The following is an 18,838-nucleotide window of genomic DNA, read 5'->3' as shown; positions in this document are numbered from 1 at the left end:
ATTCATCACAACTTGAACAAGTGTTTTAAAACAAAATTTAGTGGCATTAGTGAATAAATATGCATTGTTGGTGAATATAAATACACAAAAGAAGTGTTCTTTAAGTCGATTAAACTAAGTGCAGAATAATTGAAAAATGATTAGATTTATATTTGCTAAATCTTCTTACATTGGTAAAAGATTGGTCGATTGAATCATATCTATATGACCGCATTCATTCTCAGGATGTATAGGGATCATTTCAGAGGTGGAGCACATTTAAACCATGTAGAAAATATATAAATAAAAAAAAAACATGCAGTTTTTTTATTATACTGTACTTGTATACTCCTAACACTAAATTGAAAAAAAAAATTGAGAAAAAGTTGATTTAAAATATCTTTTAAAAATACCAAATATTTCAGGAATAAATTGCCTAAAATGCCATTTCTCTTCTCCCACCTACCTTGATTACCAAATTGAATCTCACATGAAACAATTAAACTGCATTTACAATTTCTTTTCACTTGTATACGTGTATATTATAATTGTGGAAACATTTGTTTTGATCAACATAATATGTAAATTGAATTTAAAGGTGCCTTAAGGAGTTTGCACGTTTTATGCAAAACAGCGCCCCCTGCAGGCCTTGGGCGTAAAGCAGCTTAGTGAAAAACTCGTCCCTGTGGCTCCCGTGCATGGAAGAGGGGGACTCTGTCTTCGCTCGTTTAGAACCGCTCAAGTAAAATTTAAGTTTCTTTTACCTGGTGGAGTCTGTGTGGAGCTGTGGCAGTGCTAGAAGCCAGTCTTTTCTTACTTTCTGGAAGATCCTGCTCAGTTGTTGCTCACTAAGCATCTGGCGGAGTAATGGCAGACAAAATGAAACCTAACCAGCCGGAGCGCGCATTACGTCATTCCTTTCAAATTCTCCCCAAAAAAATGCTGGTGCCGGACCGGCACTGCAACTTTCAAGTGACAATATAGCGCTGTTACAGGTACATGTAATGAATATGTCAGGACACATTGTACACATCATTAAAAATGTGTAACATATTTATGGTGGAAAATAAGTATTTTTAAGGTTGTAAAACTCCTTAATGCACCTTTAAAAGTAAATAAAATATTATGACACAAAAAATCTGTATCCCACAACATTCAGGCAAACCTGGTCACCTAACATAGAAGAACATCATCAGTAGCTTTGCTTGAATATCTTGCTCTAGGTGCCCTGATAAAAAGAGTACCCCCTGATTTTTTTCTGTGATTAGATGTCAGCTGAGTTTGATATAACAAAATGGGGATTAACAAATGTTTTAACAAATGTTTTTTTTTTAATAATTTGCTTAAGTAGATTTGTCGTCAATAGTTACAGCTAGTTTCTATCTCTGAGAAAGAGTTAACATGAATTTGCAACCCTGGTACTCGGATTGCTCCAAATTTAGCAAATAACAAATAAAATATGTAATAAAAAAATCAAACCTTTGATCTCTGAGCGAATCAAGTTTTTTTAAATTTTATTACTGAACTTTGATGAAGACGTAACAGTATGTCTACCTGCATGTAATCCATACTTCTAAAATGTCTAGTCTATTTGTACATATGCATGGTCTTGACGCTTGCGTCTACTAAGTCGCAAATCGAAAAACATGGGAGTGAATGCTCTTTTCATCGATGTACTCTTTGATTAAGTCACCAACGGCAAGAACATCGGAGTGAACGCTCTTGTCACTTATTTCGTCTTTGATTAAGTCGAGAACGGAAAAACACATGAAGGAATCCTCTTGCTACTAATGTACTCTTTGATTAAGTTGACAACGGAAAAGCGCGGGAGTGAAACCTCTTGTCATTAATGTAGTCTTTGGAGACGGACATGCGCAGTAGCGTTTTATTTTTTTTCCCCCCCGTCGGGGTGTCTGCAGTGTTCGGGGTGTTTCTGATGAACAGCGCCTCTTCGTGGACAAAAGAGGACCTCAAACTGTTCCAAATTCTGCGTATTTATAACGGGCCAGACTGTGAGGCGGGTCGCGATGCGTGTTTTCAGTCCACTTCGTGAGGCTTCCTCGGGCCTGGCTGTGGCGTTAGCCCCAGACGCTCCGTGATGCTAACGGCTAACAGCGGTGTCACGCTAACCCCCGCAGCCGGAGCCATGACGTCCCCCCCGGAGCCCCTCGGACTGCACGCCGCGGCCGGCCGGGATGCGCTCGGCGGGGGGCTGCAGAAGCTGCTGGCGGTTCCGGGACACGGCCCGAACCGGGTGAACGACCTGCTGCTCCTGCGGCCTCACAGCGGGGAGAAGGAGGAGGGCAACCAGCATGTGGTGTTCTTCCACGGGGACATCCAGGTGAGAGGGGGCGGGGTCACTCACCTGGAAGACTTCGGTTTCTGCGGAGCCTCGAGCCATCATTACTGACAGTTAGCTAGTAATTCAGCCACATTTTATACTCGTTAAATAAATCATTATGGAAAATAATTTACACGTGATAACATTTTTATTCCTCCTCTTCCCTTCCAAACTGACTTTTTAAAATCAATATAAATCTGGAAATGCCATTAAAAGCTTATGCTGTAAATTAAGATGGATGTAATTTCAGCCAGGTACTGATAACTGATAGTAATATCTCATAATCACACAAAGAATGGTTATTTTTCCCCTTTTCTTTGTAGTTGGTAGGGTACATATTACTTGCAAATACTTTTACTTCATAATATGGTTCAGTATGATATTAAAATAAAATCACAAATAGCGTCTTTACATTATTGAAGTTGATTTATCCTAAAAAATGCATATTTAATATGTTTATAGGAAATTCACTTGAAACTGATTTAATTTTTAAGTAGTAGTCTAAATTAGCACATTTCACAACACTCTATAGAGCCATAGAAATTTCCCTGTAAAGGCTTCGGTGATATAAGCTGTTATAGAAATAGTCCAAATTAATATTTTTCTGCTAATTTGGTTGAAATATATTGATTGACTTCAGCTCTGATCAAATCTATTAAATTTTGAATAGTCAGGTGAGTTTATCTCTTTAAATGGCAGTTTGATTACATGATGCTGATTCATTTTGTTGAATATTTTGTTCTGTTTTAAAGGTTCAGTTTGATTTATTTGTTGATTTTGAACTGTTGATGTATTGTTCCTCTAATAAGGAGATAACTGATTGTGGCTGTGAACCTTTAAAATTAATAATTTTACACAGATTCCAAGAATTAACACAGATCGCAGTCATATGGTGTTTGCTCTGAGATTTAAAACGTGGGGCTGTTTTTGGGTTGTTTTTTTTCCCCAGAAGTCAGCTGACTTGCAGATCTAAAGATCTAAATTTGGAGAAGCAGCTTCTCTGCTTCTGCAGCTTTTCTTTGTGTAACGTCATTGATCTCCTGCTGCTTTCTGTGTTTTCTGAGAAACGGCTCCAGTGTTTCCGTCGCACCGTGATGCCTTGAACCTGTAAAACAGGTCAGACTCGGTTCACTCCATGCCGCACAGCTTGTACCACGTTTCCCTGTTTTAGTGCAAAAGGAGGACGAGGACCTCAAAACACAGTTTGAATGCGTGTTCACTGATCTGATGTCTGATTTCCTTTCATATAGAAAATCACCCTGAAGCCTGCAGACAAACAAACGCTGCGACACAAAAACATCCATAATATGTTTGATTCCATGTTCAACAGTCATTTCCAGGTGCTTGTTAAACCTAGACTGTTGAAGGAAAGGGAGACTGCAAAATACCAGGAAGAACATGCAAACTCCACCCAAAAAAACAGTCTGACGGGGATCTCCGCGTTGTTGACACGTCACGTGAAAACGTGCCTGATAATCTCCAGGTCAGAGGTCAGGACTAATTTAACAGCCTCGTCTGCCAATCAGCTGTTTAAGACGTTTTACGCTCCCAGGAGATTTTACTGCTCCTCTGTTGTTAAAGTGCCACTGAAACTAGTTTCAGTTCAATAAATTAGATCTCCTGGTACTTTCTGCGTCTTTCCTGTGACATTACCCTGGAAATGGAAGCGGTGTTTCCGTCTGCAGCTCCATGAACGTGAGCGAAGCGTCCGTCTGATCGGCTCTCCCTCCTCTCCGCTCTGCAGAACTTCCAGGAGGAGATGTCGCTGCAGGCCGAAGGCTCCCGCTGGCTGTCCTGGAGCCTGGAGGAAGTGGCCCTCCTGCTGGGCCGCCGCTTCCCCCGCAGCCACGTGTGGGTGGTCCGGGCGTCCCGCATGTACCTGCACAAGTTCAGCTGCTACCACAACTTCGTGGAGAGCAACGTGTTCGGGGCGCCGGAGCACAGCGGCTACTCGGAGCAGGTGGGGGCGTTCCACCACCTCAGGTCAGGGCGGCTCGTCAGCGTCACGGTCCGGCGCCGCGCCTCGGACGGGGCCTGACTTCTGCCGTTTGTGTCCACAGAGCGCTGCTGATCCACGCCATGCAGCGAGCCCACCTGCCCCGCCCCCCCGGCCCGCACGCCGTGCCGCCGGACTTCTCCCTGGTCCTGGTGGGCTTCAGCAAAGGCTGCGTGGTCCTGAACCAGATGGCCTACGAGCTGGCCGGCGCCCGCTCCGACCCCCGCATGGCGCCCTTCGCGGAGCGGATCTCGGACATGTTCTGGCTGGACGGGGGTCACCCGGGGGGCAGCGAGACCTGGGTGACGGACGCGCAGGTGCTGAAGGAGCTGGCGGCCAGCGGGGTGTCGGTCCACGCCCACGTCACCCCCTACGAGGTGTGCGACCCCATGAGGGCCTGGGTGGGCCGCGAGTACGCCCACTTCATCCAGAGCCTGGAGGAGCTGGGGGCGTGTCCCAGCAGGAAGCTGCACTTCCAGGACGAGCCCGCCTCCATCCAGAACCACTTCAGGGTCCTGCAGGAGTTCTGAGCCGCCGCATTCCTCCTCCTCCACCTCCTCCTCCTCGCAGACATGTGAATGTTTCAGACCTCATCAGAGGGAGACGCTTCATTCCCGAGGCGGACCGCCGCAGCAGAGCAGAAACCGACGAGACGCTGCGGGACTTTAAGTTTGTTTACTGCTGAAAGTCGACATGATGAATGTGAGAATTCAAACCTCGTCAGTTGAAGTCCGATCCATCAAGATGATTATTTAAAGAGTTAAACTCTGAAACATATTGTACTTTTAAAGTATCATTTAGCTGGAGGTCATATATTGATGAACTTTGACCTCTAGCAGCTTGTGATGATGAACTAACAGGTAAATCTAAACAGTGAATCTAGATTTTCACACAAGTAAAAAAATACTCAAATCTAAAAGACACGATCTTAACTGTATCTGAGTGCAGAAGTAACTAAATTTAACTTTCCAATCATATTTTTTGAGGTTCATCGCTAAGAACTTAAAAATCATAAAACGCACTTTTTGTCCCACTAAATTCCAGTTTGTCTCCGAAGCGCTGAATTGCTGCTTGACCCATCAGGTTTGTAGAATGACTGACAGACGTTCATCTGCATTACTTATATCTGTATATGAGCCCGTCCCTGCTCACGTTGCCATGGTAACCTGTTGTTTCGTTGACATGTTTACTGTGTGAGCTTAAACTGCATCTTTGCACTCTGCTGAATGTAACTTCTGAGTCATTCCTCCATGCTTCCCGCTCGCTTTCTGAACCTCCACGTGCTGAAATAAACGGCTGCTGTCCTGAGCGGTGGTTTCTGGGTGAAAGGGGGGGGAGCAAGGGGCAGCAGTGAGAAGAAAAACACACAGTCACTTATTTTCTACGATCTTTAATGAGCTTTTTCAGTCTGCTTTGTGATGACTACATATTAGCCTGCAGCTGATCACAATACACATCATCTTTTTTAGTCATTTCAATGCAATCAGAATGCTCATATATTAAAAAAAAAAAAGGGGGGGGTATAAAAAGTCACACAGAAGAGTCGGTCTGCTCCTCCAGTGACGAGCGGCACAACGGCTGCTCGCTACAACAACTCGTCTTCAAGCCACAGCGGGACAAAGGAGGCCGACACGGAGCGACACGACTGACATCACCAGGCAGAACCAGTCCGGCTACAACACACACACACACACTCAAACACACACGCACACTGAACTGAATGGTTCCAGTTTTCAAGATGAGTGAGCGTCGTGTGCTTCGGCTTCACTTTTCCTAAACACGGGAGAGAATAGCACCTGGACTCTTTCTCAAACGTCATTCTTCATCACTTTCTCTTCACCCTCATCAAACCGCTCCGAAAATCCTTCAACAACTCTACGTCTCTGATCCCTTCAACGCTGACCTCACCTTCACAAACTCCACCTCTGATCTCCCACTGCAAGAGCATCCTGTTGCTTTAAATAACACCACCGTCTCCACTTCTTCATAAGACACCTTATTTACAGTAAAACATTAACGTCTACGTCCAGCACATAAATAAGAGGAATAATAATAACACCAGGTATGAGAACAACAAGAACGAGGCTTCAGAAGCAGCTCCTCGCTTTATTAAGTGCTGAGAGGAAGAGGAAGCTGCAGCGGCCGAGGAAGAGGAATGTTTGTATACTTTAAACAAGACTCGGAAAGAAAAAGAGAGATGAACCGACCCGCAGCACCACGTCTGCTGCCTCCGAGGATGAACAGGTCAGGATCAGAAGAATGATTAGAAGTGGAAAAACAAATAATAAAAAAAGATACTACTGAGAAAATCTGGAATCTTAAAATATCTGAAAATAGAAAATTAGCTTAGTAAATCTCTTTATTTTGGCCCTCAGCAGAAGAAACACCAGTGATTTCTGCCGTTGTCTTTCAGTGATGGAGGGGTGTTTGTGTTCCGTATTGAAAGTGCTTCTTGTGAAACCCTGAGCTGCTTTAAACCCTCCGACTGCAGCTGGAAGAGGACAAAGCTTCTGAGCTTTTTAAAACGAGAGCAGCACCGGCCCTGAAGACAGGGAGGCTGGTGTCAAATTATGGTACAGTGAACACTGCATGTTGTCCACAGTGAGAGGGTTTTCATGGGGAGGGGGGCGGGGCACTGGGGAGCTTTAACTAAACCCTGAGCTTCAAACACCCGGAGGAAACCTCAGAGGAATGCACTGTGCTGGTGTGTCTTCCTGACGCCGGCCTGCTGGCAGTGCTGGTGTTCAGAGGAGAGCCGAGCGCTCGCCTCCCGCCTCGAGCCTGAAGCAAACGAGCAAAAAGCACCAGTGTTGCATAGAGTTCCCTAAAAAGCCCTGAAACTAGCCTGCAGCACACGGAGTCCCTGTTCCTGCAGAACTCTCCACGGTGAGAGGAATTCAATACTTGAGGTTAAACACATTGCGTTAGCGGAGAGGAGCTGTACAGCCTGTCCACATCCAGCTGGTTATCTTTGGTTTGAGTGCTGATGGGTTAGTGGGGCGGCAAACAGCCGCTTTCCTGGAGGCGTAAAAGACTTTAAAAACCGAGGAAGCGGCGCGCTGCCTCAGAAGTCCCCCTCGCCCGCGGCCGGCGCGTCCTCGTCGAAGCGAAACCTCTTGGCGTGGGAGTGTGGAGACTCCAGGAAGTTCTCCTTGTCCTCCAGGTCTTCGGGTGGGGCCGCCCACTTGGCGCCGCAGCTCCTCTCTCGGACGGGGCGGGTGGCGGCGGCGGGCTCGGGGCTCAGGCAGAACTGCTGCTGCCACAGCCAGGGGTGGCTCAGACACTCCGCGGCACTCGGACGGTCTCTGTGGACAAAGAGTCTCACGTGAAGATCCGACACAGCCGACAAACAGGTGCTGTCTGACTCATTTATAGTCAGTACAGCGACTCACCACACCGCCCTGTGGCAGACAGAGGTAGTGCAGCCTGAACTCGTCAGTTTGCACAACTCTTTGGAAGGTTAGGAGGACATTACTGAATGTTACACACTGATAAGAAAGTTGGGTTAGTTTGTTTTTCAGTTAATATTTACCAGTGACTCAGGTCTCTGGTGGGTTTAATCTGACTAGACCAACAATAGACTGGACTCTGGATTTACAAGCGAGGACAGAGCAGCGCTAGCAGCTTAGCATGCTAACTTCAGTAAATATTCCTACAGAATGCAGACATCAGCAGAGGAAGATCAAGACTTTTGTTTTCATCAGTAATAAAATTGCACAAATCTTCACATTAAAGAAGCAATAACTGTCAAACAATTAGCTTCTTTGTTTCAAAAGTCCCAATCCCATGGTCGCTTCTGAATCAACTGATCTGAACTGGATGAACACGTGCAATTGGTTTTCATTCATTAGACTCAAAAGTTGGTTGATGTCTTCAAAACAAAGAAAAACAGCTGTTAACTACATTTTCTGCATAATGTGAATTTAGAAGTGTAAAGAAGACAAAAACTGGCTGCAAAAGACAAAAACATCAGCTGATCAAACCTCCTGACAGTTTTAACACGTCACTTTAACGGTATCTTTGTGCTTATTATCAAAATCTTGATGGAATCAGGACTGAGTTGTGGAACTGCCTCTAAAGTTAAACCTCACCCGCCTCCATTCTGGCTAAAAGAAGCCTCCCCCCCCGCACTCACTCAGGGGCTTTGACCAGCAGCTTCCGGATGAAGTCCACGGCCAGCTCGGACACTCTGGAGAAGGCCTCCCGGCTGTAGTCCACGTTGACCTGAGACACGTTCAGGTACGTCTCCTGCTTGTCATCCCCGGCAAACGGAGACTCGCCCGTCACCAGCATGTAAGCAATGACCCCCACGCTCCTGAGGGGACACATGGGGTGGAGGGGGGGGGGGAGAGAATTAGTCCAAAATAAGCTGCGAGGCTCGGTCCAGCGAGGCGCTGCACACTGATTTCCCTGTGGGTGTTTCTAAATGAGCCACATTGTCTGAACCAGCAGGCATGTGTCTGCAGGCTTTGTTTGTTATGTCTGCTCTTTAAAAACACTCGGCTCGGCCTCGTGGGAGACGCTCTCGCTTCACACTTAATCACACACAACATTATTCACCGCTGACTGGAATTTCTCTTTTTATCATTCTTGTACAGTTTTATTAAAAAAAAAAAAAACAAAAAAAAAACGCAATATCGCAGGAGTGTGTGTATGTGTGTTATAAATGTGGAGATGGTTGTGTTGACAAGAGACAGCTTCAGGAGGACCGAATGAGACTGTAAACCAGAACGGTGAGCCGGATGACTCCCGGCTGGTTCAGTGTGTGTTGTTGGAGGGACTCACCACAGGTCCGTGGCCGTCGTGATGGGCTCGTAGTTGAGGATCTCTGGAGCTGAATGAGAAAACAGGAAGAGAAAAGTCAAGTCATTGCATCACTTGGGTGATTCATGAGGCTTTTATTTCACTGCTCAGTCACGTGTTCCAGGTGTGTCTCTGAGTGTTTTTCCTATTAACTGAAGCCAGGTGACAGACTGGGGTGTGTGTCGCACACACGTGTGGTGCGCTGTGGAGGATAATCTGACTGCAGCAGGAATTTTCTCAGCGAGTGTCAAATGTCACGTCCCACTAACAGCGGAGTGTCTAATGAGAGTGATTCATGCTTCGCCTTACCGACATACTCAGGCGTGCCGAGGATCTCCCGGAGCTCTCCGACAGCTCCCAGCCGGCGCGCCAGGCCAAAGTCTACGATCTTAATGTCTCCAGGAGGACACGGGCTGGTCAGCAGGATGTTCTGAGGCTGAGAGGAAGAGGAGAGACCGCCGTGGGGTCAGACCAGAGCCACAGACCGATCGTCCGTCTCTTCTGTTATTGCGCCACTCTTTACTTACAGAGCAGCTCATTTGTTTTGTTTACTCTAATCACACACTGTACCTCTAACACTGATTAGCACTGATGTCGAAACACGCGTTCATGTAAAGTTCATGGCAATGTGCTGAACAGAGTCAAAAGCTCCTCTTTTGACCTTCACTTTTCTGGTTTTGCATCGGAGCTTCATTCAGGCTCCAGCTGTGCCACAAAAAAGAGAAGTAATATCTTTTGAAGAACAGCCACCCTTCACAAAGCGGAACTGAAACTACTTGAGGGTGAAGTTGAGTTTGTGAGAACAGTGAGCCGACCTTAAGGTCGAGGTGCACCAGGTTGCTCTGGTGGAGGAGGTGGACTCCCTCCAGCGTTTGTCTGATCAGGCGGGTGATCTGAGCCTCCGGCAGCAGCTCGTCACACGCGCAGAGGTCGAATATCTCTCCGCCCGCCGCGCTGGGGGAAAGAGGAAACGGCACAGTCACACAGAGCCAGGAAATATCTGGTGAAGCGGTCACCCGCTGAAATGACAGGGTGCAGCATGGTTCCGGGGTTTTGGTGGCCAACCCACAGTCAGAGGGTCAATGGCGTGATCCCACACACTCTGGCAACACATCATCCGTTCCCGCTGAGTCACAGCGAGCCAAACACACAGCAGGAAGTCTGAATCTGTGTCAGGCATGGGGATGCTCTCTGATCTGACTGATGCTCTCCAAACCTTCTAATCTGAGGTTTCTTTCAGTCTTTTTAGAGCTCTCCGAGTTCTCCTGAGTCAGCAAAGTTCTTTCTGGAACAAAGTGAAGTTTCTCCAAAATCTTTTAAAAGTCTGTGGAAGACAAATTCAGATGAGCTTTCTTCAGAAATTTTCTAATTTAGAAAATACACGTGCTCAGTGTGTACAGATGGTGGAGATGTTAAAAATTACTGGTCATGAGTTCAAGTCAATTTTTTTAATTAATATAGCACCAAAAGCAACATTTTACAGGCGAAAATCTAACTATTCAACTTCAGCAAGTCCAGTATCGGCTGACGTCCTGATCAGATGATGAGATTGAGGCTGATCGTCATTTTTTTTTAAAATAGGTCAGCAATCAGCAAACTGATCTGATGAGATCAGCTGATTGTTTTTACTTCTGTAAACTGAGCACTGTTTATGGCATGACAGAAACCAGTGAGCTACAGCAATCTACGGCAGCATCAGCAGCACAGCGACATGTTTTCTTATCGGGTTCAGGAGGCGCTGGAGTCAGAATGGTTTTAGCATGGTGGCTGGTGGCTTCACTACAGCAGCTACAGGTGAAAATGCTGCTGTGATGAGGAAACAAAAGCAACGTGGATAAAAACATGAAAGAATTCATTGTTTTGGACAAGCAGCTCACCTCCACCATATGTAGAGAGATGTGCAGATATTTCTGAAGTTTAAAATCATACTGAATCAGGGGCAAACGGCTTCCTCGACGGGGATCTCTTCACACTGGGCAGTTAGAATATCTTGGATCAGCTGAACGACCCACCTGCCGACTGTCCCAGAAACTTCTGGCTCAGCCCCACTAATAGCCACTCTCTGTGGGTGATCATTTTCATAATTGGTATCTCATTGTGCAGACTCATTTCCAGTCAGCATTCCCAGTTATTTCTAGTTTTGATCCGAGTGTGAAGGTGTGCCTGGAGACTAAAAGTGAAGAATCAGCAGACAATCTCAGCAGCTCAAAATTTCATTTTTTTTTTTTTAAACTCCATTAACTATGTTGGGTGATTTCAGAAAAAAAACAAGCTTTCCTGAGGCGTCACAAGTTCAGAAGACAAAATGAATCCTCCTTTACAAAGACTGAAGAGGTGTGGTTTGAAAGTTGCTGCATTTAGTTTAACCACAGCTTCTGCTTACAGTTGTATTTCTTTGTCTGGATTTAAATTTTTTTCTATAATAATTTAATTCCCGTGTACAGGTGCCTAGGTCAGCTCCAAGGTCGCATGGAGCTGCAGTTTGATGCCGGACTGAGGCATTTGAACAGATCCTGATAAACCTGTTGTGAAGAATGAGCTGTATCAAAAGGCTGTTAATGTAGCACAGCTCCTTCAGACCGGACTAACAGGACTTTGTCCTCATGCACTGACAGGCTCATACTCTGTGTGTATGGAAGAGAAATCCCAAAGTGCGCTCACAATTCCAGCAGTAAGACGATGTCGTGGTCCGTCTCGTAGGCGGCGTGCAGGTTGACCACTCGGGCGTTGTTGCGGGCGGTTTCCAGCACGGCCATCTCGTGGATGACCTCCGCCCGGCAGTCCCGGCCTCTCCTCCTCTTTCGGAGGAACTTGGCTGCGAACACCTTCCCCGTGGCTTTCTCCACGCATCGCTTGACCACGGCGAACTTTCCCCTGTGAGGGACACACAACTTAGATACAACACACTCGCACACACTTGCTTTTCATCCAGTGCGTCTGAACAACATGTACAAGCTGTCTGTTGTCACCTGCAGTATATACACACAACATGTGACTTCCAGCAGAGTCCTTGGTTGAAGCTTATCTTCTGAGCTGGATCTGAACACCAAGGCCAGCAGCGCACAAAACAAACATTTTATCTAAAATTATTCTCGGAGGCTGGACCCACGCCCCCTCACAAGAAGGACTTTTCAGCATTTAGCTGGTGCCTTACGTAATTAAAACTTCCCCCCCGAGGCGCTGCAAGGACAACAACTAAAGGAAACATTAAATAAAATAATCCAAAAATAACAGCTTTACAAGAAGCCAGGAGCAATAGAAGTGAAGGCTACATACTCCTAAAAAAAAAACAACAATGGTGCTGAGCCGAGCAGACACACACACACCATGCAGGTTCCTATATTTATCAAACAATAATGCTGGGAGAGGCTGATTCTCATGAACATTTCATAATCACTCCCTTTAAGGTAACAGGAAATGTAAACAGCGATATTTTGAAACTACAGAAACCAAAAACTAGCGTGACAATCACATAACAGGTTAGGAATACAGTCACCCTGCAGATTACAGGTATGATATGGTGGAGCAGTGGAAAGCATCACTCTCTCACAACATGGCAGTTAAAGCATTGGAGATAGCTTTTTTTCTTTGATTGTATGAGTTTCTGTCAAACTTCCTTCATAGTTACCTGGAGATGCGGAAGATATTGATTTTGAGTGTTTCTCTGCATCACCGAAACATTTAAGGAAACATTGTGATACGGTTCCTGTTCCCAAACCTCAGACTAATCATCCCTAGCTTGAATAAGAATCTTTAAATCTTTCAATTTAAGGGTCCCTCCTCTGTGTCTTTGTTTGGTATGCTAACAGAACCAGACTGCATCATGATCACACGAGGAGAGGTTAGAGCTCCACTTTGAGCCTGCTCCTCACTGTCACAGAGGCAGAGGCAGATTCAGATTACCATCAACAAGCGGAGGATACAGAGTTTCACCGCTTCAATCATATGACTGACTCATGCACACACACCTGCAGTTATAAAACACACATCTCCAACTCTCTTCCTCTGACTGCTCCCTCACAGATGACACAAAGCAAACGCCATGGCGTCACACTACCACGTACTTCGTTTCCGACATTGAATACAGAGATAGATCACTGTAATGTGACTCATTCAGCTGGAGAACACAGATCCAATATCCAGTTTACCCGATGGTGGAGATGAAGACAGGTTGCTGTAAAGCTGAAACCAACCTACAAACTGTCAGCTTCACGATTTGACATGTATCAGGTAATAATTCAGAACAGCTAATGTGAAGATAATCTCTCTGATCGTCGTCATGTTGTAGTGTCGTTGGAAGGAGAATAAACGACACAAACTAAAATCTCAGTACAAAAGTGCACGGAGAATATGAACATGGTCCGGTGTTTTGCTTTCATGAGACTCAGGTGGAAAACCAGTGTCAGTCTGACTTAATATTGTTGCAAGGAGCCGTCGATCATGGCCGCAGTCACAATGTGAGATGTAACTGTGAAATTTCTGATGCCATCTCAAGATGATCTCAGGCTATATTTAGTATCAAGACTGTGACAACAGTCATTTAAACTTGCACAATGTCTGGACGATATATTGAAAATGCATTTTTATCACAACATCAATATGTGAAATGTACATATCACAAAAGACTTAAGTACAATCACATTTCTATACAATTAGCCAATCAGATCTCACGTAAAGAGAACTCCGAGCTCACCTCTGAGGCCCTTGCATTTTTATTTTTTTTTTTTTCAAATTAAAGCCACTACATTTTCATGACATTTACATAACAACAACAGTACTTTTTCAAAACCACTTCCACCTCCGTCTGAACAGGGAACAGAAAGCTTTCTCAAACATGCAGAACTACCACCTGCACACCAAGGTTACCTTTTCTGCACATGTGCAAGGAGACCGACAAGAATAACAATGAATTGAAAAGCACTTCTCCGACCTAGTTTGACATTTGAATTCAATTCAATTCAATTTCATTCATGCAGTTCCAAATACAACACAGTCATTGAAATAGGACTCAGTCACACTGAGCTGCGGTGCACTGCAGTGATTCATCACCAACATTGAAAACATATCCATCTCTTCACTTGGAGTGACTATTATTTCTTAAAACTACGCCAAGTTGCTCAGAGAAAATCGTGCCAAATAGAAAGACTTCACATAAAAGGCATCACGGACATGGTCATATTGAATGAAACCAACAGATTGTGTTTCACTTGATTAATTCATATCTGGTCGCCACAGGGCACACATCAGACGGACAAAAATCAAGGAAAAATGCTCCAAAACCATAAAATCAACAAGCTGAGGTGCTTCTGAGACACTGCTGGAGGAAACAAAAAGTGTAACATCGGGGCAAAAGAAAGATTGCTGTTATTTGGAAGCACAAAGGCTCACATCACATCCTTCACTGATGAGGCCATAGATCTTAAACCACAACTAAAATTTACAATTACTCATTTTTCATAGATTAACCATGATGTCCTACTGACCGACAGGCACATTCACATTTTATCCCTACTTCTTAATTCTTTCTGTGATCTTTTTAGAGTTTTAATAAGGTCTATTTGACATAAGGTGAACGCACTGCAAGCATTAAGCTGAGCAGGGCTGAATGACAGGTGCTCATTTTCTCAGCACCAAAACTTTCCTCCTCTTACAGAATAGTCATTTCATTTTGTGCTGTGGTGGAACATGTTCACACATGTATCTTCAATTTAATAGATTAATTATGACCAACCAATGGCTCCACTTTGACAAACCAGTAAGACTGTGACAGGTTACGTTCATGATTTCTAAGCAGAAGTACAAAAACATAATCATAAAGCTGTTACTCCTGTTTTTAAGCATGTCAAAACTTCTTGTTTTGAAAAGCCTGAGATAAATAGATTCACAGAAGTGGCTTGTGCCATTTCTGCTTTCTGAAGTGTGCTTTCCACATGCGCTGGTTTCCTTCCTCCTGCAGAGTGACACAGTGTGCTTTCTGGATGACACATTACTTCAAACACACCTCAAGATTTTCCCACATATAATCATCCACCCGCGGCGGTTACCATGGCTCGTACACGGTGCCAAACACTTGACAAAGGTCCACTGTGGCACACTCAGGTCGGCTGAAGCTTACAGTCCAGAGTTCAATTACAGAGAATAACTTTATCTGAGCCACTCCGTCAAGCAAATACACACATGACTTTACACATTACAAGACAAAAAGGGAATTGAATGAAGCTTACAGTGTGGCATTATGAATGGATGAATAAAGGACACATTTGTCTGGGGCAGAAAAAAGCAAACCCTCTTAAATGTTTCTGTTGTTCAGATGTGACAAGAGGTTAACTGTCAGTGTTTAGATTGTATACATGTAAACACACTGATCCACACAGAATACGAGAAATTAGGAGTTCAGGAATATAGATGACATTGCTCTAAATGTAGCAGTATGTAAAAATGGCATAGTCTCTGGTATCTCACATAATGAGATATACACAATAGAAATACCACAAAAGACTGATAATGCTTGTTACATGCACTGTGTAATTATGATCTACAAAAATTCAAAATAACATTTCAAATGAAATGTGAAAAGTGCTACTGATCACACTTCAGAAAGACCATGGTATTCTAAACCCATTAACACCATCTACTTAGGTGTAGTCACCCTAAATCACAATACTATGGCAATGGTAAACAACTTTGTTGCACGCATGACTAATATCCAGATTAAAAAAAAAAAAAAACATGTCTCTAAAGCACTGATAGATAATCTCAGCTCAGGGGCTTTAGAGTCTCCCCATGTATCAGGCCTCGTCTATCCTAATACCAGCAGACTTATCAGACACTGCCGTGTTGACAGACAACAAATATTGCTGTTTACGTAATGTCTGATAACATTCAAAAGGTCTACTTTATCATCTTTATACATTTATGGCTGAATGAACGTAGAAAAAATGTGTTCAATCTATCTTCGACTATTTACCGAAACAAAGCACACTTAGATGAAGTCAATTTAAGAGGGGAAATATAAATATGAAGCATTCTGGTTCATCTATCCTTTATTAAAAAGCTCTGAACTCTGCTACAGAGGGCACACCGATCCCTTCAGCTCGTATCAATTACAGCCGTTTAGATAGATTAAAGCTTATCTGAGGTGACAGTAAACCAATGTTTTGATCAGTTTGCAGCACACAGTAGCAGGTCTCCGGTGCTCTCACCTCCCCAGCTCTCCGCTCATGTCGTACAGGCTCTCCAGGGGCTCCGTGCTGATCGGAGTCTGGATCTCCCCGAGCAGCCCGGCGGACAGTCCGCCGCGGCTGTCGAGCCGCCTCCGGGACATCTTTTCTCTCCTTCCTCGCCGCTCCTGGTGCCGGTTAACCCGCCTGGATGGCGGATAGAGTGCGGAGTAACACGAACAGACGGTGAACCTAACCTATGAGGCTAGCTATTGTCGGTGCCTGGAGCCTCGGCGGCGGTTACATGGTAGAGTCAGCCGGGCCGGGTCTCCCTGCCGCCGGGTAACTCACTCCGCTGCTTCTCCGGTTAGCTCGACGGACGCTAACTTTAGCTTGACGGCGATGCGGTCCGCTTAAAAGTGAATTCCAGCGGGTTTCCTGAGCTCATATGAACGTTACTCTACAGCCAAACTAACTAACGACTGTTTTTCGAGAGAAAGTGGAGCGGAGAGCCGCGGCGGCCGTTTAAGAGCGAGCTGAGTGTCTGACAGCAGAACTCTCCGTCATTTTCACATCCGTCTGACTCTCGCGTCCTCGTGACGTCACTGCGCACGCGCACTGACGCCGGTTTGAAAAGCGGAGCGCGTCCAGAGGGAGGGGGCACAACACGAGGTTTATTATTTTTTTTCAAAACTCTTTTTTAACTCTTTACTTCTGGAGAGACGACGAGACAATAACTTATATGTAGATTTGTATATCTAAAACTGGGGAAATAAAAAAGTATTTGATCTTGCAGCAAAACACACAGAGAAGATTTTAGAGGAAAAAGTGCCCTTGTTCAGCTGGTTTATGTTCAGAGCAACCGGAAACTACATTATTGTGCATTGCTTTTTTGTAAGTTTCATTTTCAATGACTTCCAGTTTAAACACACAACAAAAGTGTAACAAAGGTTTTTCATATTCACTTGAAAAGCTCAGAAAGTTGTACATCTCTATATATATAAGAACTGGTGTTGTTGTGTTGCATCTTTCTTCACTGCAATTTATGACAGGCAATTATATACACCTGCTCCTGGTTTTGCCTTTTGCAGCCACCTCTGCTTTTCTTCAAGCAGTTTTGTTGAAAAAGATTAGGTTGTTTTGTTTTATCCAAGTTACTCAGTGTATAGGATGATACAAGAAGATTGTGAATTTTTTTTTTTAAAGAGATCCAGTGAAAATTTAATCTCCTTCAGATATTTCAAATCTAACTTGTGAAATTTGTTAATTGGTCAGTTTTTCACTTTTAAGAGGATTTTATTACATATAAATTGAATTTTAATGTTCTTAAAGTATATTGATTTTGAAGTATCACAAAACTTTAAAACACATTCTACAGTACTTTAATTAATGCTACACACAAGCTAAAGTGATTTCAAAAGTTTTTTGAGCTAAATCCTGGAAACAATTTAAGTGTAGGTTGTCACTTATTTGTTATTTGGCTTTGACTTGTGAAGTCACGCTGCTCTTCATTTTTTCCTTGTTTCATGTTAAAATGTCTTATTTCATCTCAGTTTCAGGAATGTGAAATATAACTAGTCAAGAAAGACAGAATCTAGAGCAGACCTGGGAAACTGACCGGTCCAAAGCGGGTTTGTCCACTGATGCTTGTCTTCACTGTAACGTTTAAAGTCCAAGTCAAACACTAAAGTTGGGAACCACTGGTGTACAGTATGGGATGGTAAAAACGTGATATCTGCACTATGATAGCAGCCATACACATTGTAAATGAAATACTGTTGCATAAGCATATTTAACTAAAGACCAGACATGAGCAAATTTCTACAAATGAATAAAATGATGGATGACAATTATTTTAGGTAGATTTGAACCAGGAATCAGTTAAAACTACATGAAATTACAGTTTTACCGAGTTTATTTTAATATCAAACACATGCATGTTGATTGAAATCGAGGCTTGCAATCAGTCATTACATTAGCTGCCATATTTACAATAAATCCTTTGATGACATGTGCTTTGTCGTTATTTGGTGATCAGATAGAGAGGATGACATTTTTGAGGCCTCACAACGACAAAGCTGCCCATCCCTGCCATAGTATGGAAGATAGTTGAGTGTGGTAACATCTGACAAATTAATAACAGCAGAGAAAAGTCTGAATTAGATTGTGTTGATGCTTTCATTAGAAGGAAAAAGATCAAACCGACTGGATCTCAATTGAAGCCAAAAGCTTGAAAACAACAAACAAGCATTTTGTGTAATCAAGCAACAATTTCCATTTGTTGTCTTTTTATTACAATCATTGGAGTGAAATGGAGACACACATACAGGAGCTTTGCATAGAGTGGAATTCTGAAAACTGGAGCCGGGTCCTGTCAGAAATGTACTAGGAAACATGAGAGATGTCTTCATTTGCACGTGAAGCAAAAGTCTTACCTATCCTCCGCACCGCAGGAGCCTCGTGAATGGAGAAGCGGGTCCTTACGTGAAAGTGTTGCTGCCCATGCCACATATCTGCCCCCCCTCCCCTTTCAAGCAAACGTGAGGTGATGCTGTGTCA

At 44.1% G+C, this 18,838-nt stretch overlaps 2 protein-coding genes across 3 annotated transcripts; one reads left to right on the top strand and one right to left on the bottom strand.

The window, feature by feature from the left end:
• Nucleotides 1-1,848: 1,848 nt before the first annotated feature.
• c16h2orf69 (chromosome 16 C2orf69 homolog) lies at nt 1,849-5,621 on the top strand. Of its 2 annotated transcripts, none has more exons than XM_030111890.1 (3): nt 1,849-2,320; nt 4,065-4,280; nt 4,381-5,621. In XM_030111890.1, the coding sequence occupies exons 1-3, from the start codon at nt 2,078-2,080 to the stop codon at nt 4,999-5,001; spliced, it is 1,080 nt and encodes a 359-aa protein (XP_029967750.1). In that variant the 5' UTR covers nt 1,849-2,077; the 3' UTR covers nt 5,002-5,621. The 2 variants fall into 2 exon arrangements, with proteins under 2 accessions (XP_029967750.1, XP_029967751.1); XM_030111891.1 differs by having other exon boundaries at nt 1,851-2,320; nt 4,065-4,303; nt 4,381-5,004.
• A 69-nt stretch (nt 5,622-5,690) lies between these two features.
• stk17b (serine/threonine kinase 17b (apoptosis-inducing)) lies at nt 5,691-16,870 on the bottom strand. Its single transcript, XM_030111892.1, has 7 exons — nt 16,322-16,870; nt 11,781-11,993; nt 9,935-10,073; nt 9,429-9,555; nt 9,102-9,150; nt 8,452-8,631; nt 5,691-7,621 (listed from the first exon to the last, which is right to left on the bottom strand). The coding sequence occupies exons 1-7, from the start codon at nt 16,441-16,443 to the stop codon at nt 7,381-7,383; spliced, it is 1,071 nt and encodes a 356-aa protein (XP_029967752.1). The 5' UTR covers nt 16,444-16,870; the 3' UTR covers nt 5,691-7,380.
• Nucleotides 16,871-18,838: the final 1,968 nt, after the last annotated feature.

The sequence above is a fragment of the Salarias fasciatus genome, chromosome 16 (assembly GCF_902148845.1).
Source record: "Salarias fasciatus chromosome 16, fSalaFa1.1, whole genome shotgun sequence".
NCBI classification, from domain to species: Eukaryota; Metazoa; Chordata; class Actinopteri; order Blenniiformes; family Blenniidae; genus Salarias; species Salarias fasciatus.
Note: the sequence above shows the minus strand (reverse complement) of the source record. Positions and strands in the feature narration are given on the sequence as shown.